The 26,974-nt window shown below is 39.0% G+C and overlaps 1 protein-coding gene and 1 long non-coding RNA gene across 2 annotated transcripts in view; one reads left to right on the top strand and one right to left on the bottom strand.

Annotated features, from left to right (window-relative positions):
* LOC128315949 (uncharacterized) overlaps positions 1–6,102 on the bottom strand; it is a 72,352-nt gene extending 66,250 nt beyond the window's left edge. The window contains exon 1 of the long non-coding RNA XR_008299192.1: positions 5,461–6,102. This is a non-coding gene — a long non-coding RNA (uncharacterized LOC128315949). The remainder of the gene's footprint in view (positions 1–5,460) is intronic.
* Positions 6,103–13,511: 7,409 nt separating this feature from the next.
* SLC24A5 (solute carrier family 24 member 5) overlaps positions 13,512–26,974 on the top strand; it is a 28,677-nt gene continuing 15,214 nt past the window's right edge. Inside the window, exons 1-2 of the mRNA XM_015063435.3 lie at positions 13,512–13,688; positions 14,399–14,578. Of these exons, the coding sequence (XP_014918921.2) occupies positions 13,568–13,688; positions 14,399–14,578 (301 nt within the window). The 5' untranslated portion in view covers positions 13,512–13,567. The remainder of the gene's footprint in view (positions 13,689–14,398; positions 14,579–26,974) is intronic.

Here is a 26,974-nt window from a genome sequence, read left to right as displayed (position 1 = left end):
CTGCAAAAGGTAATGCCAAAATATATGCATTTTTCAAAATATATGCATGCATAAATTATATGTGTGTATATATTACATATGCGTGAAAAGTTAAAAAATAAAAAAGTTCTATCAACAAGCTGGAGTCAGAGTATGGGGGCAGCCTTAGCCATCTGCTTTGTTCTCTTCCTCTGTCCTCACAGTAATAGGGGAAGCCTATGAAAGCTTTCACTTAAAGGTGCAAATACTAAAAGCCAGGGGGTGGTAGACATCGCTAGCTTTCATTCTATGGAAGAGAATCAAAATATCTTTTCAAATGACAGATTTCACAGGTCTTCTAATAGATTTTTCCATATTTCCTCCAATAGGAAGTTGGAGAGCCCAACTGTGTTTGAAGAATCAGCAGGTGGAGCTGGAGAGCTAATTGAGCTGCTCGGCTTGGGGACGCTTCAGACAAATGCTTAGACAACAGACCAAATGGCCTTTGGATGAGATAAAAGACCCTGTGTATTCTTATGAGGTCCCATGGATGTTGTCAAGGAAAAGTCACTGTGAAATTCCTAATGGGGGCGCCTGGGTGGCTCAGTCAGTTAAGTGTCCAATGTCCAACTTCAGCTCAGGTCATAATCTCATGGTTCATGAGTTTGAGCCCCACGTTGGGCTCTATGCTGTCAGCACAGAGTTCCCTTTGGTCTCTCTCTCTCTCCCAGTCTCCCTCTCTCTTTCCCTCTCTCTCTCACAGCTCAATAAGCACCTCTGTACTGATTTTAATGGGTTACTTAAGTAAGTAGGTATTGGACCTTATTGTGAGGTCCAAATTAGGTTGGACTGCTGTGTGGGTACAAATCAGTGAGAACTATTCAAAACATTTTCCAGACAGCTTATTTTGGAGGTTCTCTATTTGTTTATTTATTTTAATTTCCATTCTCAGTACAAACCACCACTCAGAGTCTAATAATGTTGAATACTAGCAAGTGTTAATAAGAAGAATTAAGAACATATCCAGTCCAGGCCTTTCATATTACAAATGAGCACAAGAAGCCCGAAGATTGTCCCAAGATCAAACATCCAATAGGTTCACAGTTTTGTTTTGCTTGCACAGTGTGAACCTCAGTAACAGTTTAGCTGTATGCAACTTTACATAATAGATGAGTTTCCTACTGGTTGTATGTAAATAGAATCTTTGTCAAGTAAACCATATGTTCAGTGTGCTAAAAAAAATTCTGGTTAAAAAAATACAACCATGGATTCCTTTGGTTAAAAAAAAAAAAAGGTGTTTCAAGAGACAGGAGTGGTACACTTTCTCAATCTTTCCAAATTTCCACTTAGAAACAAACAAAGCAACTAGATAATAAAGACCCATTAACAACATTTAAAATAAAATTGTGTCGGGGCACCTGAGTGGCTCAGTCAGTTAAACATCTGACCTCGGCTTAGGTCATGATCTCACAGTTTGTGAGTTCAAGTCTCACATCGGGCTCTGAGCTGACAGTGTGGAGCCTGCTTGGGATTCTCTCTCTTCCTCTCTCTCTGCTCCTCCCTCACTCTTGCTCTCTCAAAAAAATAAAATAAAATAAAAGTGTCAAGCTATCATCACCACCAGCCCCAAATACAAATGAGTGGGGACAAAGAACCCTCATGACACCAAATAGGCCACCAAATATGCACAGTATCAGCTTCCATGTAGGAAAAGGACAGGGAAGGCATAGGGAATCTGACTAACCTAACAGTAAGACACCCCAAAATAACAATAAAAGTTTGATAAAGTACAACACGACTCTTTGTGAATGGGAGTTAAAACCAAAAATGGTTTGACTCAGTCCGACAGTAGTTGAGTCCAAGGGGTCACAATAAAGTTCGATACATATGAACTCTCAAAACTGATCAAGCAGGACTCCCTTCTAGGATAGGGCTGACACACAGAGATTTGAACCACATGTTGAAACTTCTGCTCATGGAATAAAAGCTAACCAGATAGAGACAGTAGGAGAAAAGGGAAAGAAAAGGCCCCAATAAACGTAGGAGTGGAGAACAGAACCAGTTAATTTGAGAGAGCAAGCCATGATATGTTTGAACACTACAAGAAAACAATAGAAGAGTGATCTCTGCAGACTGAAAGGAGCTACACTTAACAACACCTTCTTCTTAAAGTTTAGGAAAAAATTAGAGGCACCTGAGTGGCTCAGTCGGTTAAGCATTGGACTCTTGGTTTTGGCTCAGGTCATGACCTCACAGTTCATGAGTTCGAGTCCCTGCTTCTATTCAAAACATTCTGCTTCTGTCTCCCTCTCTCTCTGCCCATCCCCTGCTCACTCTCTTTCTTTCTCTCTCAAAAATAAATAAATAAACATTAAAAACAGTTTAGGAAAAATTAGTTTCACATAAAAATGAGAAAAAGAATGATGTGGAGGTCAAATCCCACACAAAGTGACTAAAAGAATTAAAGAGAATAGGGGCAGAAATAGCACTGCTTCAGACATGGGTAGCATGCCAGGAAGACATGACCACACAAGAGATCAAATTATAATGAAATCTAAAAGACATGAAGAAAATCATACAAGATAAGAACAGCATAAATCAGAATTAGAAAGAAAAAAATTCAGCAAAGAGGTTGTAGTGATCTGGAAATACTAGATATAAAAGAAAAATTTTTGAAAAATTGAGTGTGAAACTAGAGGGAACACAGGGGCAAAAAACACAACACATAGTATCTTAAAAGATACAGAAAGGAAAGAATGAAAAATTTTTAAATCAAAAAGAAATGAAGAAAAAGATAAAAAAGATTTATGACCAAGTAACAATATTGAAGATATCCAAAGAATATCCAACACAGAAATAATGGAAGTCCCTGAAAGAAAAAGCTCCAAAGAAAGAGAACAGAACCAATACAGAAAACTATAATTCAATAAAACTTTCCTTAAATAGATTTGAAACTACATATTGAAAGAGCACATTCCATACCTGAGATTATTGACTTAAAATGACCAACGCTATGATATATTCTAGTAAAATTACTGAACGTTAAGGAAAAAGAAAAAAAAGTCAGGGTATCTAGGAAAAAAAACAACAAATGACTTCTAAGGAGAAGAAACTTTTATAATTATCAGCTTGTCAACAACGTTTTCTGCCATAAGAAAACAGAGTAACGTGTTTAAGATACTCAAGGGGGGAAAATGTGAGCCGGTGATTTTATATCCAGCATAGCTGACTTTCAAGTATAAAAACCATTGACAAATCATTGTGACGTGAAAGAACTTAAGGAACACTGTTCCCATGAGTTCTTCCAAGGGATTCAGTAGAAAGCATCAAAATGTCTAGAGAAACATCAAGCTTAGAATGATGGCAAACATTTAAAATGTTGTTACTTGTAGTACCAAGTCTAAATAGGGGTTAAAGGGAGTCATTTAATGACTGTATGCTCAGGCAATGCAGATAGGTTTTAGCTCTCAGAAGAGGAGTAGGGTATAAGCAAAAATTTTTAACTTTTTTCAGTAATTATATTAGTGGTGGTAGAATCAATTTCATTATTTTGAGACTCATATATGTAATTTTGGACCAGTAAATAAGTAATTACAAAACACTAGATATTCTAATTCTACCATCCCCTATGTCCTCGGAAATAGGACCTTTGTATGGAAAGTATGAATAGGAACTCATGAGTCATTTTATTAAGAGATATGGTGGGGATGGGGCAGGGAGGATTGCAAACAATGAATGATCTAGTAACGATGAGCATTCCTAGCAACCCAGATTCTTAGATCATAATCCACTTACTTACACATACTTTCCACTTAAAGAAAATGAGGCATTTTGGATAAATGACTGGTTTTATGTATAAGAGCCTGGAACATCTCTTTTATGTCAGGTAATAAAAAAAAGCTATCAAAAACTAAAGGTCATGTCAAAGGCTCTCAGAAGCCAGCCTAAAGATAAAGCTCCCACCAGCTAACGATGAGACAATTTGAAATTCAAAAAAGATAATAGTTGCAAATGGAATCCATCAAATATATTTAAATACATTGATTCATAATAACTTTTTAAAATCTAGTTGGTTATTTTTGGAAGAAAATTGAGAGCCAATTAACTTGAGAAGTGTTCAGTAGAGGAAAAGGATCAGTCACATATCTTATCTTTTCTATATAAACTGGGTACCCCAAGAGTAGATGATAGAAATCGTCTCACTGTAAAATATTCCAAGTAACAAGTGAAGAAGAAACTACAGAATGAGAACGTGGCTGTTTTGCAATCTCTAAGGAGGGAATAGCTGCTAACATCACAAAAGGAAAGACAAGCAGACTTCATGAGCTTTCTGAGGAAAGATCATACCACCTACCCCGTTTGGTCTTGCCAGTTGGACAGAACCCAGTCTGGTCAAGCCTCTGCACCCAGCTGCCAATTAACAAAAGCAAAGGTAACGGAAGGACATATTGAGCTATACTGTAGGACACACTCAACAAAATCAGGACAGATCCAGTGCCCTGGGGTTTTCCAACAGATAAATTATAAAGAAAAGAAAAAGGAAGAGAAGAAATCTGTAAACGAAAAGAAACTTAAAAGTCTTTTTTTTCCCTAAGGCTAAATTATAGTCCCCCATTTAGGAGTGGGTGATAAACGATTAAAAATGCACACACACAGAAAGTGATCACTATGGAAGTTGGTAGCTGTTTACTTTTAGAGAAAAGGAAGAGAGGAGATTGAGGCATATGAAGGAGCTTCTGGGATGGTTGGCAAAGTTCTATTTCTTCATCAGGGGTGCTTACAAAAGAGTCCCCTCTTTTGTAATATAACGAGAATAACGAGAATAATATAACCATAAACTCTACATTTATTTCCTGTGGTTTTATCTGTGTTTCATTTTACAATACAAAGCTTTTTTTAAGATCCTTTTGAAAAATGAAGAATAAATGTATAAAGCAAATCTAATTAGCCTTCTAAATTCTTTTTCCTTGGTACATTCATATTTTATTTTATAGTTTGTTCAGAGCAATTTCTGGGAATGTGTTTTTAAGAATCATTACAACGTAATCGAACAGCAAATGTTTATTAAGTACCTACTATGAGGGGAGCAGCCAACATGGCGGAACAGCATGGAAGTTTTTTGTGTGTCTCCCATCCATGAAATACAGCCAGACCAACACTAAACCATTCTGCACACCTAGAAAACTGATTGGAGGATTAACACAACAATCTGCACAACCTGAACCACAGAATTCAGCAGGTATGTGGCGCGGAGATGTGAACTTGGGGAGAGAGAAGCCCTGAGGGCAGGGAGGTGCTTTTGTGGGCGGAGAGAGGACGGAGATGGCGGGGAAAATATGGGAAAACACACCCCTCCCCAAAAGCAGCTGGAGAGAAAGTGGAAAATTGGAAACAGCCACAGGAACTGAACTAAAAAGGGAGAAAGGAGAAAGAAGAGGGTTTAAATTCCATTAAGACTATAAACAGGGGGAGTACAGAGTCTGAAACGCCGCAGCTCCATACCTGGCGGTGCTCTAGTGGGAAGGGCGAATCCCCAGGAGCAGAGTGGAGTCCGGGGTTCTTCAGGCCACACGGGGAGAGGCGGTTCCCCTGCTGGAAGGACACCTGGTAGCGGCTGTGTGGGTGCCCCAAAGGCAAGGCCCCAGTGGACCCGGGAGAACAACTACATTTGCGGGTGCTGGAACAAGGTCGTTAAGGGAAAAGCCTGGTGCCAGATGTGTGTGGTGATTTTACATAATCCCTGAGGCGCTGCTTCTACACTATCTCGCGAACTTTTTCTGGGGCGGGCTGGCACCTGGCCGCAGTCTCTGGACTTCGGCAGCAGCATGGTCCCGCAAATGTTCCTGGGTGCGGCCAGCACCCGTCCATTGCTCAGTGAGACCATCCTCAGAGTGGCAGAACGGGTCAAAGATGCAGTCCCTCAGAAGTAAGGGGCAGAGAAAAACAGCCACATCTGAGACAAACCTCAGGAGGAAGGTGCTGCCTGGGGCTTGGTCACGGACTGTGTAAAAGCAGGGAGTGGACAGAAGCCGAAGACAAAGGACGGGTGAGCGATTGTTGATTGGGGAAAACGGAATTCCAATACTAGAGGCTCGATATCTGGGTGACACCATTTTCACCATTCCCGGGCATGCGCATACACGCCTACAAGTACCACAACAACCTACCCCAGTAAGCTAGGCAGCGCCATCTAGTGGAGAACGGAACCATTACACTAAGCCCCGCCCAACTGGGCCAACCTTGCTCTTCAGGAACATAAGTCTCTCTGCCTGCTTAGTTTATGGACTATAAAGCACTTCATGGTTTGACTTCTAGAGGAAAACCAAGTAATTTCAGACATACTGCAGTCTGTTCACCAGTCCATCTATTCAATTTTCTTTCTTTTTTTCTCTTTTTCATTTCTTTTCTTTTTCTTGAATCAGAAAGAGATAAAATTCATCTTTATTTTCAATTTTTATTAAAAATATTTTCCTTTTTCTCTACTATACTTTTTACTTTTGTGTAAATTTTTTCAAATTCTATTTTACTTCCATCATTTCATTTTAGTCTACTTCAGTGTATTCATTTTTTCAAATTTTCAAACGATTTCCTTTTTTTTTTCTTTCCCTTTTTCTCTAATCTGTCAAACCCCTTTCAACACCCAGACCAAAACACACCTAGGATCTAGCATCATTTATCGATTTTGTGTGTGTGTGTGCTTGTTTTTAATTTTTTAATTTTAATTTTTTTAATTTTAATTTTTTTTAATTTTTTTTACATCATTAATTCTTTTGCTCCCTTCAAAATGATGAAATGAAGGAATTGACCCCAAAAGAAAGAGCAGGAAGAAACGACAGCCAGGGACTTAATCCACACAGATACAAGCAAGATGTCTGAACCAGAATTTAGAATCACAATAATAAGAATACCAGCTGGAGTCAAAAATAGATTAGAATCCCTTTCTGTGGACATAAAAAAGTAAAAGCTAGTCAGGATGAAATAAAAAATGCTATAACTGAGCTGCAAACACGGATGGATGCCACGGTGGCTTGGATGAACAAGGCAGAACAGAGAATCAGTGACATACAGGAGAAACTTATAGAGAATAATGAAGCAGAAAAAAGAGGGAGATTAAGCAAAAGATCATGATTTAAGAATTAGAGAAATCAGTGATTCATTAAGAAGGAACAACATCAGAATCATAGGGGTCCCAAAAAACGAAGAGAGAGAAATAGGTGTAGAAGGGTTATGTGAGCAAATCATAGAGGAAAACTTTATTGACCTGGGTAAAGACACAGACATCAAATCCAGGAAGCACAGAGGACTCCCATTACATTTGCCAAAAACTGGCCATCCACAAGGCATATCATAATCAAATTCACAAAATACTCAGGCAAGGAGAGAATTATGAAAGCAACAAGGGAAAGGAAGTCCTTAACCTACAAGGGAAGACAGATCAGGTTTGCAGCACACCTTTCCACAGAAACTTGGCAGGCCAGAGAGGAGTGGCAAGATATGGTCAATGTGCTAAATTAGAAAAATATGCAGCCAATAATTATCCAGCAAGGCTGTCATTCAAAATAGAAGGAGAGATAAAAAGTTGCCCAGACAAACAAAAATTAAAGGAGTTTGTGACCACTAAACCAGCCCTGCAAGAAATTTTAAGGGGGACTCTCTGAGGGGAGAAACGATGAAAAACAAACAAACAAACAAACATAAATAAATAAATAAATAAATACCAAAAGCAACAAAGACTAGAAAGGACCAGAGAACACCACCAGAAACTCCAACTCTACAAGCAACATAATGGCAATACATTCATATCTTTCAGTACTCACTCTAAATCTCAATGGACTAAATGCTCCAATCAAAAGATATAGGGTGACAGAATGGATAAGAAAACAAGATCCAACTATACGCTGTTTACAAGAGACCCACTTCAGACCTAAAGACACCTTCAGATTGAAAGTAAGGGGACAGAGGAACATCTATTATGCTAATGGTCGACAAAAGAAAGCTGGAGTAGCCATACTTGTATCAGACAATCTAGACTTTAAAATAAAGATTATATCATGAGATGAAGAAGGGCATTATATCATAATTAAGGGGTCTATCCACCAAGAAAACCTAACAATTGTAAACATTCATGCGCCAAATGTGGAGGTACCCAAATAAAAAAATTAATCACAAACATAAAGAAACTCATTGATAGTAATACCATCATAGTAGGGGACTTCAACACCCCACTCATAGCAATGGACAGATCATCTAATCAAAAAATCAACAAGGAAACAATGGCTTTGAATGACACAGTGGACAAGATGGACTTAACAGATATATTCAGAACATTTCCTAAATCAGCAGAATATACATCCTAAAGCAGCAGAATATACATTCTTCTCCAGTGCACATGGAATGTTCTCCAGAATATACCACATACTAGGAACAAATCAGCCCTCAACAAGTACAAAAAGATTGAGACCATACCGTGCATATTTTCAGACCACAATTCTATGACTCTCGAAATCAATGACAAGAAAAAATTTGCAAAGTTAACAAATACTTGGAGACTGAAGAACATCTTACTAAAAGAATGAATGGGCTAACCGAGAAGTTAAAGAGGAAGTTAAAAAGTATATGGAAGCCAATGAAAATGATAACACCACAACCCAAAACCTCTGGGATGCGGGAAAGGCAGTCATAAGAGGGGAAATATATAGCAATTCAGGCCTTCCTAAAGAAGGAAGAAAGATCTCAGATACACAACCTAAACTTACACCTTAATGAGGTAGAAAAGGAACATCAAATAAAACCCAAAACCAGCAAAAGACAGGAAATAATAAAGATTAGAGCATACATTAATGTCAAAACCAAAAAAATAGTAGAAAAGACCAATGAAACCAGAAGCTGGTGCTTTGAAAGAATTAACAAAATTGATAAACCACTAGTCAGTTTGATCAAAAAGAAAAAGGAAAGGACCCAAATAAATAAAATCAAGAATGAAAGAGGAGAGATCACACCCAACACAGCAGAAATACAAACAATAATAAGAGAATATTATGAGCAATTATATGCCAGTAAAATGGGTAATCAGGAAGAAATGGACAAATTCCTAGAAACATATACGCTACCAAAACTGAAACAGGAAGAAATAGAAAATTTGAACAGACCCATAACCAGTAAGGAAATCAAATTAGTAATCAAAAATCTGCCAAAAAACATGAGTCCAGGGCCAGATGGCTTTCCAGGGGAATTCTACCAAACATTTAAGGAAGAGTTAACACCTATTCTCTTGAAGCTGTTCCAAAAAATAGAAATGGAAGGAAAACTTCCAAACTCTTTCTATGAAGCCAGCATTACCTTGATTTCAAAACCAGATAAAGACCTCACTAAAAAGGATAACTATAGGCCAATTTCCCTGATGAACATGGATGCAAAAATCCTCAACAAGATATCAGTCAGTTGGATCCAACAATACATTACAAAAATTATTCACCACAACCAAGTGGGATTTAATACCTGTGATGCAGGGCTCGTTCAATATCCACAAAGCAATCAATGTGATTCATCACATCAATAAAAGAAAGGACAAGAACCACATGATCTTCTCAATAGATGCAGAGAAAGCATTTGACAAAATACAGCATCGTTTCTTCATAAAAACCCTCAAGAAAGTAGGGACAGAAGGATCATACCTCGATATCATATACGAAAGCCCCATATATGAAAGACCATATACGAAAGACCCAATGCTAATCTCATCCTCAATGTGGAAAAACGAGGAGAGCTTTCTCCCTAAGGTCAGGAACAAAACAGGGATGTCCTCTCTCACCACTGTTATCCAACATAGTATTGGAAGTCTTAGCCTCTGCAATCAGACAACACAAAGAAATAAAAGGCATCCAAATCAGCCAGGAGGAGTTTAAATTTTCACTCTTTGCAGAGAACATGATACTCTACATGGAAAACCCAAAAGATTCCACCAAAAAACTGCTAGCACTGATTCATGAATTCAGCAAATTTGAAGGATATAAAATCAATGCACGGAAATCAGTTGCATTCCTATACACCAACAATGAAGCAACAGAAAGAGAAATCAAGGAATAGATCCCATTTACAATTGCCCCCAAAACCATAAAATACCTAGGAATAAATCTAACCAAAGAGGTGAAAAATCTATACACTGAAAACTATAGAAAGCTTATGAAAGAAATTGAAAAAGACACAATAAAATGAAAAAGGATTCCATGCTCCTGGACAGGAAGAACAAATATTGTTAAAATGTCGATACTACCCAAAGCAATCTACATATTCAATGCAATCCCTATCAAAATAACACCAGCGTTCTTCACAGAGCTAGAACAAACAATCCTAAAATTTGTATGGAAACAGAAAAGACCCTGAATAGCCAAAGCAATCTTGAAAAAGAAAACCAAAGCAGGAGGCATCACAATCCCAGACTTCAAGCTATCCTACAAAGCTGTAATCATCAAGACAGTATTGCACTGGCACAAGAACAGACCCTTAGATCAATGGAACAGGATAGAGAACCCAGACATGGACCCACAAACGTATGGCCAACTAATCTTTGACAAAGCAGGAAAGAATATCCAATGGAATAAAGACAGTCTCTTCAGCAAGTGGTGCTGGGAAAACTGGACAGCGACATTCCAGAAGAATGAACCTGGACCACTTTCTTACACCATACACAAAAATAAACTCAAAGTGGATGAAAGACCTCAATGTAAGACAGGAAGCCATCAAAATCCTCGAGGAGAAAGCAGGCAAAAACCTCTTTGATACTGTCCGCAGCAATTTCTTACTGAACACGTCTCTGGAGACAAGGGAAACAAAAGCAAAAATGAACTATTGGGACCTCATCAAAATAAAAAGCTTCTGCACAGTGAAGGAAACAATCAGCAAAACTAAAAGGCAACCGACGGAATGGGAGAAGATATTTGCAAACGATATATCAGATAAAGGGTTAGTAACCAAAATCTATAAAGAACTTATCAAACTCAACACCCAAAAAACAAATAATCCAGTGAGGAAATGGGCAAAATACATGAATAGACCCTTCTCCAAAAAAGTTGGACATCCACATGGCCAACCAACACATGAAAAAATGCTCAACATCACTCATCATTAGGGAAATACAATCAAAGCCACAATGAGATACCACCTCACACCTGTCAGAATGGCTAACATTAACAACTCAGGTAACAACAGATGTTGGTGAGGATGCAGAGAAAGAGGATCTCTTTTGCCCTGCTGGTAGGAATGCAAGTTGGTGCAGTCACTCTGGAAAACAGTTTGGAGGTTCCTCAAAAAACTAAAAATAGAACTAGCCTACGACCCAGCAATTGCACCACTAGCTATTTATCCAAGGGATACAGGTTTGCTGTTTCAAAGGGACATATGCACCCCAATGTTTATAGCAGCACTATTAACAATAGCCAAAGTATGGAAAGAGCCTAATGTCCATCAATGGGTGAATGGATAAAGATGTGGTATACACACACGTGCACACACACACACACACACACACGCACACACACAATGGAGTATTACTTGGCAATCAAAAAGAATGTAATCTTGTCATTTGCAACTACATGGCTGGAAGTAAAGGGTATTATGCTAAACAAAATTAGTCAGAGAAAGACAAATATATGACTTCACTCATATGAGGACTTTAAGACGCAGAACAGATGAACATAAGGGAAAGGAAGCAAACATAGTATAAAAACAGGGAGGGGGACAAAACATAAGAGACTCTTAAATATGGAGAACAAACAGAGGGTTACTGGAGGGGTTGTGGGAGGGGAGTTGGGCTAAATAGGTACGAGGCATTAAGGAATCTACTGAAATCATTGTTGCACTATATGCTAACTAATTTGGATGTAAATTTTAAAAATAAAATTTAAAAAAAGTACCTACTCTGTGCAAGGCACTCCTATTCCATTGTAATTGGCTTGTATCTTTGAATATTTGCTCTTTCCTGGATTAATATTTTGCAATAGAAATACTTACTGTGGGTTTGAATTTTTGTACTATTTTGTTTGTTTATAATGTTTAGTCTTATAATTGGTTGAACTACTGCATTTTGGAGAGGAAAGGCTCATAAGTCACTTCCACTCAGCACAAAAGTGACCTCTACCCCTGGCCTTAGCCACTGCTGGCACTGAGGCTATGATCCAGTGGTCCAGGGCGCCACCTCCTGTGGCAGTCGGCAGTCAGAACACTGTTTGCTGAGCCTCTGCTCTGTTCTGGGCTACACTTGGTGACTCATCATCCCAACCTCACAACCACACCACACATCTGGATAGACAGTTCCTAGAAATGACAGTGTCAGAGAGGTTTATAATGGCTACCATTCCCAGCAGAACGAAAGGGCATTTGAGAATTTTTACCAATCTAACATCATAAACATCCGGAAGCAACTTAACTCCTTTCCACCAGAAAAATGCAGTTTCTAAATCTAAAACTTAGCAAGCACATCAATTTTTATATTTTTTCTGCAAAGCAAAGGAACCGTGAGAGTTGCAAAACCTAAAAAGAAGAAGTCCTTTGGCCAAGAAGCTTTTCTCTTAATCGAGAGTGATACATTAATAATTATAACATAGACGATAGACAGATAACATTAACCATGTGGCAGAGACGGCTCTAAGCAGATTACGTGCATTCATTTATGTAATCCTCACCACAGAAGTGAAGTGGTTCTAACCTTCCTTTTTTACAGATAGTGGAACTGAGGAGCAGAGAGGTTAAATAACTTACCCAAGGACACATAACTAGTAAGTAGCAGTGCTGGACTCAAACTATGTGGTCTGGCTTCAGAACCTGTGCTGTTAGGCACATATTACTTCACATGTTACTGCCCCAAGTTCTTAACACCTTGACAAGCACGCTCAATGAGAGGATAGGGAAGACAGTAGTCTATATTTGAAATCCCCTGGCTTGTCAACCTTGCTTTTTAGAATCCCCAGCAGAGCTAATCAGTGATCACAAAGCATCCACCATGTCTCCCCAACAGTCGTGGTAGCTGTCCACTTCTCTCCAGCCCCATTGCCACTGCTCTGGCTCAAGCCACCATCATGTTTCCACTAGATTATTCCAATAGTCTCCGAAGTCACCTTTCTGCCTCTAGCTCTAATTGGAGAAGATGAGAACAGGCCAAAAACAAATATAACAAGCTGCCAGTCTAGCCAGGGAACTCCCACAACACCAGTCCTGGCAACTTCTAGAAGTGAGGGAGACGGAAGCAGTTGTAAACTCAGACCTTTCCAAATCTAGAGAAAAGTCAAAAACACAGCCACTATGAAGACCAGTAAATAAAACCGTGCTTTAGAGAGCATGCTGCCCGGATCTGCCCTCAGGGACTACAGCTATACAAGAATTGTCTATTCCCCACCCCACCCCACCCCCCACCTCCTCCAGCCTCTCTGGAGCTTGGGGCTTCTGATCAAAGAAGCTTGTCTGGTTCCTTTCACACCCCACCCCCTTGCACAGGCCTTGCTGAGATGTGTTCTCAGCAGGGCAGCTAACAGGAAGGAGACTCCTCACATGATCCAGCTTAGTCCTCCCTTTCCCCCTTCCCAACGCGGCACACTGCAGTGAGAGCACGGCAGAAATGCAGACCGAAGGGGGCCAACGGTGGGCAAGAAGGGCTCTGCTCCTCGGCGTCCTCTGGGCCACCGCACACTTGCCTTCTTCAGGTGCACCCTTGCCCCGGCGTCTCCTGAGGGCCACAGGTAGGTGGACACTGGGGTCAGCTGTCCCTGCTGCTGTTGTCACATATGGATGAAAGGGACAAAGAGAGGAAAATTCTCACTTGACTCACTTCGGCTTATGCTTCCTCCTCTGACTTTTAGCACTTAGAAGAATATCAAACACTTTTGATGCCTCGAATAAGTTCTCAAAGATAGCTCAGAGATAATTCACAGACAGCATAAAACAGGCGGGTCTCTAGTTTTTTATTGTTAGAGACTTCATCATGAAAAAAAAAATCTTCTTTCGTCTTGGAAATTCTCTGCAACAGTGGAGGATTCTTCACAGGTCTGTGGACAACTTTGGGCTCTGAGATGAGAAAATGAAATTGTACAGATATTAGAAATCTTTCTCATCAGAGACATAATGTCTCTTTGAGGAGGAAGAGGGGTTCAAAATTCCCTTCTAGAAAGAAAGCAGACAAGGAAGAGTGATTTCATAATTTTTCTTCTTGTAGTTCTTTTGCTATCATCAGCTTATTTCATTAAAGCACCTCTTTCGGGTCCCAAAGGTTATTTTTTTTTTAAACTTTACAGCTGCATCATATTCAAAAGTGTTTTATACATTTTCACCAGGGTTCTTGAAATTCCACTGTTACCCCACACTTAAGAGTTTTGTTGAGAAATCTCTCCTTGTGGGCTTGGAACGAGTGACACCAACATATTTCAAATTTTCTCCCTCTTTTTCTTACCAGGAAATAGCACCCAATGCACTGTACGTCCATCCCTGGAATTTCCTGAAGGGTTTTTCACAAAACAGGAGCGCACAGATGGAGGCATTGTAATCTACTTCCTAATTATCCTGTACATGTTCATGGCCGTGTCTATTGTCTGTGATGAGTACTTCCTACCCTCCCTGGAAATCATCAGCGAATGTAAGTGGCTGGAAATCTCCCCCATCATCTTCCAAATTAATTGTGCCACAAATACGTGGCTGTCCTTAATTTTTTTTTAATGTTTATTTATTTTTGAGAAAGAGAGACAGAGAGAGACCGAGTGTGTGTAGGGGAGGGACAGAAGGAGAGGGAGACACAGAATCAGAAGCAGGCTCCAGGCTCTGAGCTGTCAGCACAGAGCCTGATGCTGGGCTCGAATTCAGGAACTGTGAAATCATGACCTGAGCTGAAATCAGACGCTTAACCAACTGAGCCACCCACGCACCCCACGTGGCTGTCTTTAAAACAGCTCAGCAACAATTCTGTCCATCTCAGCTGGTTGCAGAGATGGCCTTCTGTGTTGTGGGGCCCCTACCTTCTGGAACTGGCCTGCATGTGGTTTTTCTTGGTGGTTCACGTGCAGCAGAGCATCTTTAAATGAGTACCCAGCAATTTTTATTACACTGACTATCTCCAGAAACTCTTTGTCTGCTGTACTACCTGGCTGGCAGTTCGTTCTAAACTGTTCCAAGTTTCCACATATATGCACTTGGTGTGTACCCCTAATACAAGAGACTCCTAATGCTTGCCATTTTATGCTTTCAAAAACTTTTTTTTTTCTGTTTTACTCTAAAATTGTAATTGTTTTTAAAGGTAGATGGTAAACAAATGACATTAAGGACTATCTTCCTCCCCACTTCCTTTTTCAGCCTTCTGCCAGTAAGGAAAGTAACTGATGTTTATGAACCAATAAATAAATAAGTCCTGCGTCCTATGTAAAGTGACCTCAGGCATCAGATAATTGTAAATTCAGTTATTAAAAGTTAAGCTCACTTTCAGGTTTCTGAAAATAAGATCTGCCAGGCTAAGCCCCTCTGTTCCATCCCCTCGGCCAGGTACATTGTCCACAATTCTGAGCATATCCCTTTCATCAGTATACCAGTCCCTAAAATCAGGATATCAGTGATGATTCAGGCCATATAAGCAAAAGGCCAGCAGAAGTTTCCAGTCTGTCTCTTGCTTGGTTACTTTCATTGGTTGAATGCGCTCATTTCAGAGAAGGTTAAAGTTAAGGGTTTGGTTTCCTACTGCATACTCACAGGATTGCACAGAAACTGCATCCTCTCCCCCCATCTCACATGCACATACACACACACACACACACACACACACACACACACACACACACACACACATTGCTGGCATTTCTTCCCAGAGAGAGAGAGCTAGAATATTAACTCTCCTTTTTCCCATGGCCCCTGCTCCCCAACCCCACTGAAATGCTAGTCCTTCTCTCTCTTGTTCACTGCACCATAGCGGTACCCTTAAGACCTAAAACAGGACCTGGAAAGAGCAGAGGCTCTCAACACATATTTGTTTAAAGAAAAAAATTTATAGAACAGGTAAGCATGTTTGTTATTATTATTTAACTTAAGTAGTATAAATATATACATTTTTATATTGACATTCCATTTTACATTGACATCAATATTTTTCTATAATAGAGATTAAATTACTTTCACATCGTATTTTTACTCAGATTGATGAAATGCAAGAAAAATAGAAGAAAAAAGTAAAATCACCTACATTTTCATCACCCAGAGACCCCCACAGTTACCATTTGGTGTATTTTCTTTTGACCTTTTAGGTCTTGCTATATATACAGTTTGAAGTACACTCAAAGGTACACACTTTTTCCTCATATATTTTATTCTACACATTTCCCCATATTATTAAATACTCTTCACAAACATGATTTTTAATGGTAGCATGATTTTCCAAATGATTTACGATCCTAACACTGGGATTTATACATAGTAGGTACCCAGTAAAAATTTATCATAATTTTAAAAATTATTAATCTCATTGAACACTTGTGTTTTTTTAATTTTTTTATCCTAAGCAATGTTGTGCCCATACATGTACAAGATCTTTGCAAACCTCTCTGATTGTTTATTGATAAAGATGCAGAGCTATGCATATTTTAAGCTTTATTTTATACATTACCAAAAGCACTTCACAAAAAGGGTGTGCCAACTTATACCTCCAGAATGTGGGATAACTTCCATTCCAGAAAACCATGAATAATATCATTTAAAATGTCTGTTAATTGCTTTAAAATGGAATGTCATTTTGTAAAATTTGTATTGATCCAATTATTTGTGAAGTTGTAAACATTTCATGCTTACTGCAATTTGTGGTTTTGCTTTTGTGCTTTTTTGCCCATGTTCTGACAGGAGGGTATTTGTCTTTTTCTTACTGATTTGCAAGACATTATTTTAATATAAGGATATTAACCCTTTTTCTAATATCATTTCTATATCACATGCTTTTTCATAGTTTGTTGTTTGTTTTTGTAATTTGTTTATCACATTGAAGTGTACATATTTTTAAGTAAATTTATAAATATTTTCCTTTATGATTCTCCTTTTGGTTTTACACTTAGAAAGAAATTTTTATCTCCAGGTCAGAGAAATTATCATAATTTCTGTTACGTGTAGTTTCTTTTTTTTTTTTCTTACATTTCTTTCTTTCTTTCACTAAGAATTTGTTTTGCTATAGAATTCAGTGCTACTTTTTCAGAAAGTTAATCAATTTTCATATACTAAATTCTTATATATATGTATGTGCCTCTGCTTCCAAACTCTTAAATGTTGTGATAATCTATTTGTTCATCCTTGTGCCAATAGTGAACCTTTAATTAGACGACGTACATAGATTATGTTAATTATATTAACACTAAGAAATTTTAAATTCAAGGTACTCTGTCCCACCTTGAAAATTTCTCTTCCTGGAAAATAGAAAAGTCAAAAATTTTTTTTTCTTTTTGTTTTCACATTTCCTTTTTTTAAAATATATGAAATTTATTGTCAAATTGGTTTCCATACAACACCCAGTGCTCATCCCAACAGGTGCCCTCCTCAATATCCATCACCCACACTCCCCTCCCTCCCACCCCCCATCAGCCCTCAGTTTGTTCTCAGTTTTTAAGAGTTTCTTATGCTTTGGCTCTCTCCCACTCTAACCTCTTTTTTTTTTCCTCCTCCCCTCCCCCCCATGGGATCCTGTTAAGTTTTTCAGGATCCACATAAGATCTTTTTTTGTTGTTTTTTGTTTTTTGTTTTCACATTTCCAAACTATACCTTGACTAAAAGAATAAATTCATCAAGAATTTTGTTTATAAAAAATTGTCTTGGGAGTGGTAAATAAATAAATAACTTTTCTAGCCTTGCAGAAGCAACTGCATTAAAATTTAGATTGCTACTTCAAAATAATCTTCATTAAGTGACTTCATAGAATATTTATAATAATGACTTCCACCAGGCCACTTGTGGAATTACTTTGAAACATCATCAGCAGACAAGTGAATCGCTCTTTGCTGTGAAATATAATACGGTAGCTATTATGAATGTGTAAATTGGTATTCAGTCCAGAATTGGGTTCACAATTCCAATGTGTGGGAGGGGAGCTGGCAGGGGAGGGGGGGTGCAGTTCCCCCAACAGCAAGTAATTCTGACACTATCTACCCAAAGATAGCATCAGATCCCAGACTGCCCTCCCCATCGCCAACTGACATCAGATGCCATTTGCAAGCCCAGATTATTATGCTTCTGACTAACTGGTTACAGATTGGGAGTTCCAACAACCCTCTTCTTGGGTTTCAGATAGCAGTCATAAGGCTGGGCTGTTACCTATACTTCTGACCAACTGGCTGTATAAATCAAAGTTTCCCATGACCTCCTTCTTGGGTTCAATTAATTTGGTAGAGTGGCTCACAGAACTCAGAGAAACATTTTACTTCCTAGATTACTAGTTTATTACAAAAGGATATAACTCAGGAACGGCCAGAGGGAAGAGAGAAACATGAAGCAAGGTATGAGGTATGCCCTCTCCAGACATGCCACTCTCCCAGCTCTCCAAATTCCAGCTTTTTGTTTTTTAACAGAGGCTTCATCACATAGGCATTGCTGATTACATCATGACCTTTGGCAATTGATTCAGCTTCCAGCCCTCCCTCCTTTCTCTGGAGACCTGTGGGTGAGACTGAAAGTTCCCGCCTTCTAATCACATGGTTTGTTCCCTTGGCAACCAGCAGCCCTCTACAGTTGGGGCCCAAAATGTACCTCATTAAAATGACAAAAGACAACTTTATCAAGCTCTACAGGTAGGGATTTCCTGCTTTGGGGAGCAGGAACTTTTGGGAGCAGGCTTTTGAGGCAGGAACTATGGATGAAAACCAAATATCTTTTTTTTTATAAATCACAACATCGCAGCAGCCCACCTCCTGGTCTTCAAACACGTACCCCTGGTAGCAAAACAATCATAGAAGTTAAAAGATACTGGCACATTACTAGACTCTCATTCAGTTCATTAGTAACTAACTACCTAGTCCACAGTGCTGAGCTACATTGCATGCAGGCAGCAATACTAGCAATAGCCCGCCTTCAGTCCGTTCCTGATCACACAGTCTAAGGTCATACAGGTGCACAACTAGTGAGTGATTTTTACCACAAACAATATGGCTGAATTGACTGTTAATCTCAATTTGGCAGACGGGGCGACGGTTCATCTTATCCCACCAGACCCTTAGGGATTGTGACACAAAGGTTGAAGACAACCATTCCTTAGCAATCCTCCCTGCTTCCAGCCCTTGTGGCTGCAGCCCCGGTCCTTTGACCGCTACATCTAGCAAGGGCACAAAACAACAAAGTTGAGGTGATGTGAGGAAGAAAGAATACCAACACCTTCCCCCTCCCACTCTTCCCCAGTTCCACCAGAAAACAGAAAGCTATTTAGTGGGGGGACACTTCTTCAGGACGCCTCATGTTCAGGGTGAGCACACACTGGTGAAGGCTTATAGGCCAACCCTTAGCGCCCTTATCTTCCCCCATTTTCGATAACCAATATTTCAATTGCCCACTCCGATTCTCTATCAAACTTCTCTTTCTGCCTATTGCTAGATATCAAGGACCGTAAAATGTGTTCCTTGGTCTGGAGAAATGGTCAGCAATCCAAATCAGTGCAATATCTTTGACTCCTGTTCTTGTATAGTATTTTGAGCATTTGCATCTAATCCCAGAGAAGCAAAGCCCATTGCAGAGGCAGTGAATACTCCTGTCAGGACCCACTTTTAGGCCCCAAAGACTACCAGCATCAATATTTCTTGCCAGCTTTGGTCAGGATCTTCCTACTAGGGAATCTGCCACATAGCCCTCTGTAGTCTCTGTCTCTCTTGTTGGCAGATAGAATAGTTCTTATTGGCATTTTTGTGCTTCTGGGGACACAAGAAGAGTGTGTCTAGATTCAGTCCATCTTTGCATTGCTCCAGACCCTCATGTCCACTCATTCCATGAACCCAGGTAGCCATCTCAAAGGAGCACACAGGGATATCTACTTACCTATTTCAATTGCCTTCCAAAATGGGAGTTCGTCTTATAGGCTGCTACTTTCATGCACCTTTCAAATTTTCAGAGTGATTTCCACAGGGTTATACCTTATGTGGGTATACCTTTAGCACCCACATTTCTGTTGCCTTTCTAATCTGACCGCGTGGCCACCCAGATACCAAATTCCTTTCATCCTTTCTCTTCCCAAACCAAATGCTTTTGTGAGCCAGGGCCATTCCAGCAAATCCCCCTTTACTGAGACCAAACTAGATAGGTTCTGAACCCAGAAAGGTTCTTTTGGGTTTTATGGAGGCTTCATTACACAGGCATGATCAAATAAATCATTGACCAATTTATTCAACCTCCAGTCCGTCTCCCCTTCCTAAAGGTCAGGGGTGGGACTGAAAGTTCTAACCCTCTAATTACAGGGTTTGTTCTTAGGTAGGGTCCAAAAGTCGCTTTGTTAATATAACAAAAGATGCCTTCATCACTCTCAATTCTTAGGAAATTCCAAGGGTTTTGGGAGCATGAGTCAGTAACTGTGGCTGAAGACCAAATATATGAGAGAAATATATTTTGGTCGTCTGAATGACCAAATACGTATTTCTTATAAATCACAATATCACATGTGTGATTGATGGATACCCACGCTGCTGCTAAATCTTCTTCAGCTGCTGAGAACTGACCCTGGTCTTGAGTGCTGAAAATACTGGCAACAAAATGAGATAGAAATAGTGCTGGCCTGATTCATTTTTTAAGTGCCTATAAATTAATTCTGTCATTTCTCTTTTCAAGGTCTAGCATAGTCCATCCAAATTAGGACATCAGCAATAAAAAACAATTTCCCTGGGATTTGTTTACATCCACAGAAACTAGCCTCAGAAAAGTCTGCAAACACTTTACATTTCCCCATAGTTCTTTTGAAGAGCATTGGGTTATAATAATTCCACCCATTTTGTCAACTAATAAGGATTAATGTAATCCTGAAAACAGTTTACTGAAGCATTCCACAATGTGCTGGAGTGTTGTTATTTATTTATATATTTAGTTATTAGCTATTTGTCAAAAAACAATTATAGAAGACCAAGCATGGCTCTAAATTAAATAGAGACGGTTTCATTTGGTCTTCACAGAAACCCCACAAAGTCAGTTCTATGAGTTTGGTTTTGCTGATAAGAAGCTGAGATGATACATAATTACCTAAGACCAGCCAACAAAGCCTTCCCTCTCCAATGCTGACATCCAACAATATTCTCAACTGCTCTGATATAATTTGACACATCCTTCTTTGAGGTTAGCAGCCATAATATGGTTGCTTCAGAAGAATTGTTCTATTTGAACAGTCTTTTTTTTAAGTTGATTTATTCATTTTGAGAGCGAGAGTGCGCATGTGCAAGTGGGGGAGGGGCAGAGAGGAAGGAGAAAGAGAATCCCAAGCACACTTTCCCAGCACTGAGCCCAACGCAGGACCTGAGCCAAAAATCAAGAGTCAGTTGCTTAACTGACTGAGCCACCCAAGGAACCCATGAACAGTTTTAAAGGGTGTTTTCATCCCAACAGCACTGGAGTTTTGACAAAAAGAACCAACAACAGCATCAAATACTCATTGTAACTATGGAGGAAGTATACTACAAAATAAAGAGAATCCACTGAATTGCTTAAAAAAATCAGTTTAGACTTTCAGCCACTTATTGGAGGTTGTAAATTAATGTTATAAACACTTGCCAAATACAATAATTAGACCCCGAGGCCTAAGCCTTTGGTTGTCTAGAATGTCCATGAGATCTTAGTCTGGTACTGTGAAACCAAATCATCACATAGGTTGCAATGACTTTCTGTAGGGTGCATGTTATAAGTCCCGACCTAGAACATGATGGGAGAATTGACAGGACCCTGGCCCACCCCAGCCCCATCACCTCATTACCCACTCCTCAAGCCACCAGTAGTAGTTCGTTTGGTCAATGGAAGGGTCTTCAGATGAAGATAGAATAGGCTCAGGACTCTCCATGCAGAGGATGAGGAGGACATGGTAGAGGCCAGAGCCTCTTGCTGATACCCACCCTGGACCCTTTTTCTGTCTGTAGCTATCTATGTTGATCTGGCAATTTCCTCTAGAGTCACCACCACAGGAGGCTTCTTCCAGCAAGGCTCTTTTCTTTCTCCTTGCTCTACTTAGGATCACAGAAGCCACACAAACTCTCCTCCCCACCCCATCCTCAACACATACCTCTTGTTAGACAACCGGAGACATTTTGCTGTCATCTTTACTCTGTAGCACCAATATGGAAATGCTGTTCCTGTGCCCTCTTCCTCGAATCCCATTTTCTTTTATATCCACTGAGGTTCTCTCGGATAAGAGGCTAATGATGATTCATTGAACATAGAGGAATGAAGTGAAATTAATCCACATCATAGAGGGAATAAAAATCACACTCTAGTGTCCAGAGCATTTTACCTTCAGAGATAAGACCCAGTTTCTGAATTGGGAAATAGAATTAAGGATTCAGGGGAAGGGGTTATAAACGATGTCATCAGAGGTGGAATATTATCTGAGATCAAGGGAGCTAGAGGTAATGAGGTAAAGAATAATCTTAAGGGAGCTCCCTTATACCCACCAGTTGTGCTACCCTAGACCTGGAGTTGGGTGGATACACTGAGGTGTGTGTGAGACAGAGACAGAGACAGAGACAGAAACAGACAGGTTCCAAATGAGGACAAGGAAGAAAGCGGGGGGGGGGGGGGGGGGGTGGTCTTTGTGGTCTCTGTTCATTCATGTAAGCCTGACTTGTGAAACTGACTAAAATTCCCATGCTTGGTTTGTAAAGCTAGTCACATCTGGTACTGTTTGCTTGGGGTTTCTTCTTTCTTCCAAAAGCTCTATGGTATACTTGTTGGATGGTCTGTCACAATACTGCATGATCTCATGGTTCATGAGTTTGAGCCCTACATCGGGCTCTGTGCTGACAGCTCAGAGCCTGGAGCCTGTTTCAGATTCTTTGTCTCCTTCCCTCTCTCACTCTCTCTCTCTGCCCCTCCCTGGCTCTCACTGTTTCTCTCTCGAAAACAAATAAACATTAAAAAAAAAAAAAAAAAGAACAGACTACAGAGATTATAATTCTTTACTCAGCAAAAATGAAAGTGCAGAAGGTGAGTGATCAAAGTCAATATGGATATGTTTGGGGCAAATATCAAATCTAGAGTGCATCTGCTAGACCTTGAAAACCAAGTTTAAGGCAAATAAAAGCAAGAGAAAGTACGTTTATGAAACCCATTCTTTTATCTAATCTAATAATCCATGTAACAACTTTAAATGATACTTCAAATATCTCTGGAATATTCTGTCTAGGGTTCCTTTTATTTCTTTTACATTAAAATCCATACGATTTTATTCAATCTTTAGTGACCCTTTCTTTTTTAAAAAGTGATATCTTTAAAGTATATTTAATATTTAACTTAAATATAAATTAATATTATATAAATTAAAAATATAATAGAAACCATATTAAATTATAGCCCAGATAAGACTATTAGATCTCATCTCTATAAGCAGTTTGGTTTTAGAAACACAAACATTAAGCATAAAGCCAAAATAAATCCTTTTTATGTCTACTTTTGATATGTAGTAGGGGTCTCTTGGAGTTGTTTAGCCACTGTTTACAGTAGTTTTCTTTACTTTTTCTCAAGCTAACTTCGTAGAAAACTGAGGACCCCCTACAATTGGTCACTTGATATAGCCCAAAGTCCACAATGAGCTGGCTAAGACACTTGTCTTTTTATTTATTTATTTTTTTAAAGTTTATTTATTATTGAGAGACAAAGAGACACAGAGCATGAGTCGGGGAGGGGCAGAGAGAGAAGGAGACACAGAATCCGAAGCAGGCTCCAGGCTCTGAGCTGTCAGCACAGAGCCCGATGTGGGGCTTGAACTCATGAACCGTTAGATCATGACCTGAGCCAAAGCCAGACGCTTAACCGACTGAGCCACCCAGGTGTCGCCGACACTTGTCTTTTTAAATGTTACACTAATATACTACTCAGTTAGGAATTCTAATTCCTCCACCATGCTGACCCTTTGAGGTATAACATCTTTTTTTTTTTAATGTTCCTTTATTTCTGAGAGAGAGAGAGAGAGAGAGAGATACACAGAGAGAGAGAGAGAGAGCACGTGCTAGTTGGGGAGGGGAAGAAAGGGAAGGAGACACAGAATCTGAAGCAGGCTCCAGGCTCTGAGCTGCCAGCACAGACCCTGACATAATTTAAATGTCTATTTATTTATTTTGAGAGAGAGAGAGTATGAGCAGAGGAGGGACAGAGATAGACACAGAATCCGAAGCTGATTCCAGGCTCTGAGCTGTCAGCACAGAGCCTGACAGGGGGCTCAAACCCACGAACCATGCGATTATGACCTGAGCTGAAGTCGGGTGCTCAGCCAACTGAGCCAGCCAGGCGCCCTGAGGTATAACATATCTTAAGTGAAAATGATCTTAATAAGGTGTTGGGAAACATACTTAAATAAAATATCTAATTTGTTATCAAAAGGTTTTTTTTTATTCACTCTGCTTTGAACCATGTTTGCCCATGTTCAACTGCAACGTTATGTCTCAGAAATAGACAATAAGAGAGAAATGTGAGTTTTAATTCCAGGTGGAATTGGTTCTAAATGGATAAAAGTGAAAAGGAGTTGAATAATTCCGTGGGTATGGCATTTGGATAGCCAACAGTTTCAGGGGATTGTTTGATTCTTAATCCTCATGAAATTTACAGAGGCCAAGCCTTCCCAAAGAACAAAGAATCTAAGAACCGTGCTTTCTCCCTGCCACAAGGGCATTCATCCTCCTCTTAAGAGCATATTCATCTTCTTTGTGTTTCTTTTCTCTGATCTAAGTTGTGGTCCCCTTGGATTGCATCTAAATCTACCCAAGGTATATGGATCTGAATAACTGCCAAGTTGTCTGGGTATTACCAAGATGCTATTGCATATACAGGCAACGATAATAATAGTAATAGTAATAATAACAATAATAATAAAGCCATGCATTAATCTCTTTGCTTTACCTACATGGATAGCTGAAAGAGTAGCTTTTGAAAGTAAAAAAGATCTAGGTGTCTATCCCGTCTCTGCAATTACTATCTATGTGACCTTGGGCAAGTTATGGAGCCAAAACTGAGGTAATTGTGAGGTTTGGAGATAAAGTGTCTTATACATGCATTATATGATAAGCTTAGGCCAGGTGGAAAATCACTATAATGTTATAGACATTAGATTGGAGGTTGGAGGGAGTCCTCATAAGTGGAATTAGGTCTTTAAAAGCATTACACAGGGTTTCAGAATTTATTCCCTCATAGCTCAGACAAAATATGAGGTGGTAACTATAAAGAAATCAAAATGTTTTTATTTATTGCTAAAAACATCACAGAATATATATATGTTGTACATTGGGAAGCTAGGCATTTATCCCTATGATGTTAAAGCTGTACTCAAAAAAAATCTAAAAATATATTTGAAATTAATGTTAGAACAGTTTTGCAAATCATAAAGCACCTTGGTTTGCTGTCACACTTCATTCTGGACCGAAATTAAAACTACTCAGGATGACTACCATCCCAGTCACTGGAGGTGGGTCTGAATGACCTTTGATTGGTCATTCTAATCCATTCACAAAGCATGAAAATTTGCTGCCACTGGAAAGTTTCTAAAATTGTATTAGAGGATGCCAAATTACATATAGCTTATGCTTATAACTATTAAAATGTGCATTGTGAAAGGGCTGGAGATACATTAAAATGATATCAGTGGTTAAAACACAATGGTAAACATGTAAGTGATTCTTCCCCTTCTATATTCCCACACTATCTCCTAAATTTTCAGTAATGTAGGAGGTTTTTTTATTATAAATTTATTTAACAATAAAAAGTGGCATAGAGTCTAAAAGCATAGAATCCATATCCTACATTTTGATAAAAATTGACAAAATTAGAAGAGGCCTCAAAGAGTATGTAGTCCAACACTCCATTTTACAGATGGCAAAATGTAAGGCTTGTCTGAATAACATGTCTAAAATCCCATATTAAGTACAGGCAGGGCCAGAATACAGGTTTCCATTTTAGTTTAAAACTCTTCCCACTATATTATCTTTCCAGAAGAGAGTTTTAAAAAGCTGTCATAAGCTTTTCAACATAGCATCAGAGAAGAGAACATGTGTAAGAAAAAGTCTGATGAATTTTGGTTTAAGTTGTGGTCCCCATAGACCACAGGTCATTATCATAAAGTTGCACTTTAAACAATGTAATGATATCTAAACCTATAAAGAAAACTCACCTTGAACAGTTCTCCTATATCCTGAAGGAAATGTGATTATTCCTTTAGAGTAATAAAGAGGAAAAAAGTAATAGCTCTGGGGGGAAAAAAACCAGAACAATTTATCTTTAATAATAAACTATCGCAGAGAGAAATGCTACCCAAAGGTCAGCGAAGACAAAGTCAGTCTGTTCTAAAGTTCAAAGGTATAAACCATTTTACAAAATATGCTTAGAACCTTAAGATATGATTTGTTAAAATATCTTTGAAGTTTTATACATCCATCGTTACAGAACCTTTCCTTTCATAACTCAATTAGAGCCCAATGAATAGCAACACGCTTTTTTGTTACTACCTTTTGATAGTGAAAGTGTTCAAAAGGGTCACTTATTTTCCTTCCTTGTGACAAACAGCTCAACAGATCACCTTTTCCCTCCTGAGACTGAATTTTTCTAATGAAGCATTCTTAAACTAGTGTTAAGCAAAGATTGGTCATTTACTATTGAGCTGCACCAAGTTTGGACATTTAGTTCAAAATTAAGCATTTTTTTCTTTTGCAACTTCATCCACATATTATCAGGCCCTGATTTAATTAGAGAATTCATGCTAATATCCAATATCACTAAATTTATACATTCTCTGGAATATGCTGGAAAACTTCCAAAGTATCCCTGACTCCCATTAACTATTATTTGCCCTAGGAAAGAATAG

Source organism: Acinonyx jubatus, chromosome B3 (assembly GCF_027475565.1).
Source record: "Acinonyx jubatus isolate Ajub_Pintada_27869175 chromosome B3, VMU_Ajub_asm_v1.0, whole genome shotgun sequence".
Lineage (NCBI taxonomy): Eukaryota > Metazoa > Chordata > Mammalia > Carnivora > Felidae > Acinonyx > Acinonyx jubatus.
This window is presented reverse-complemented; position numbering and strand designations above follow the sequence as displayed.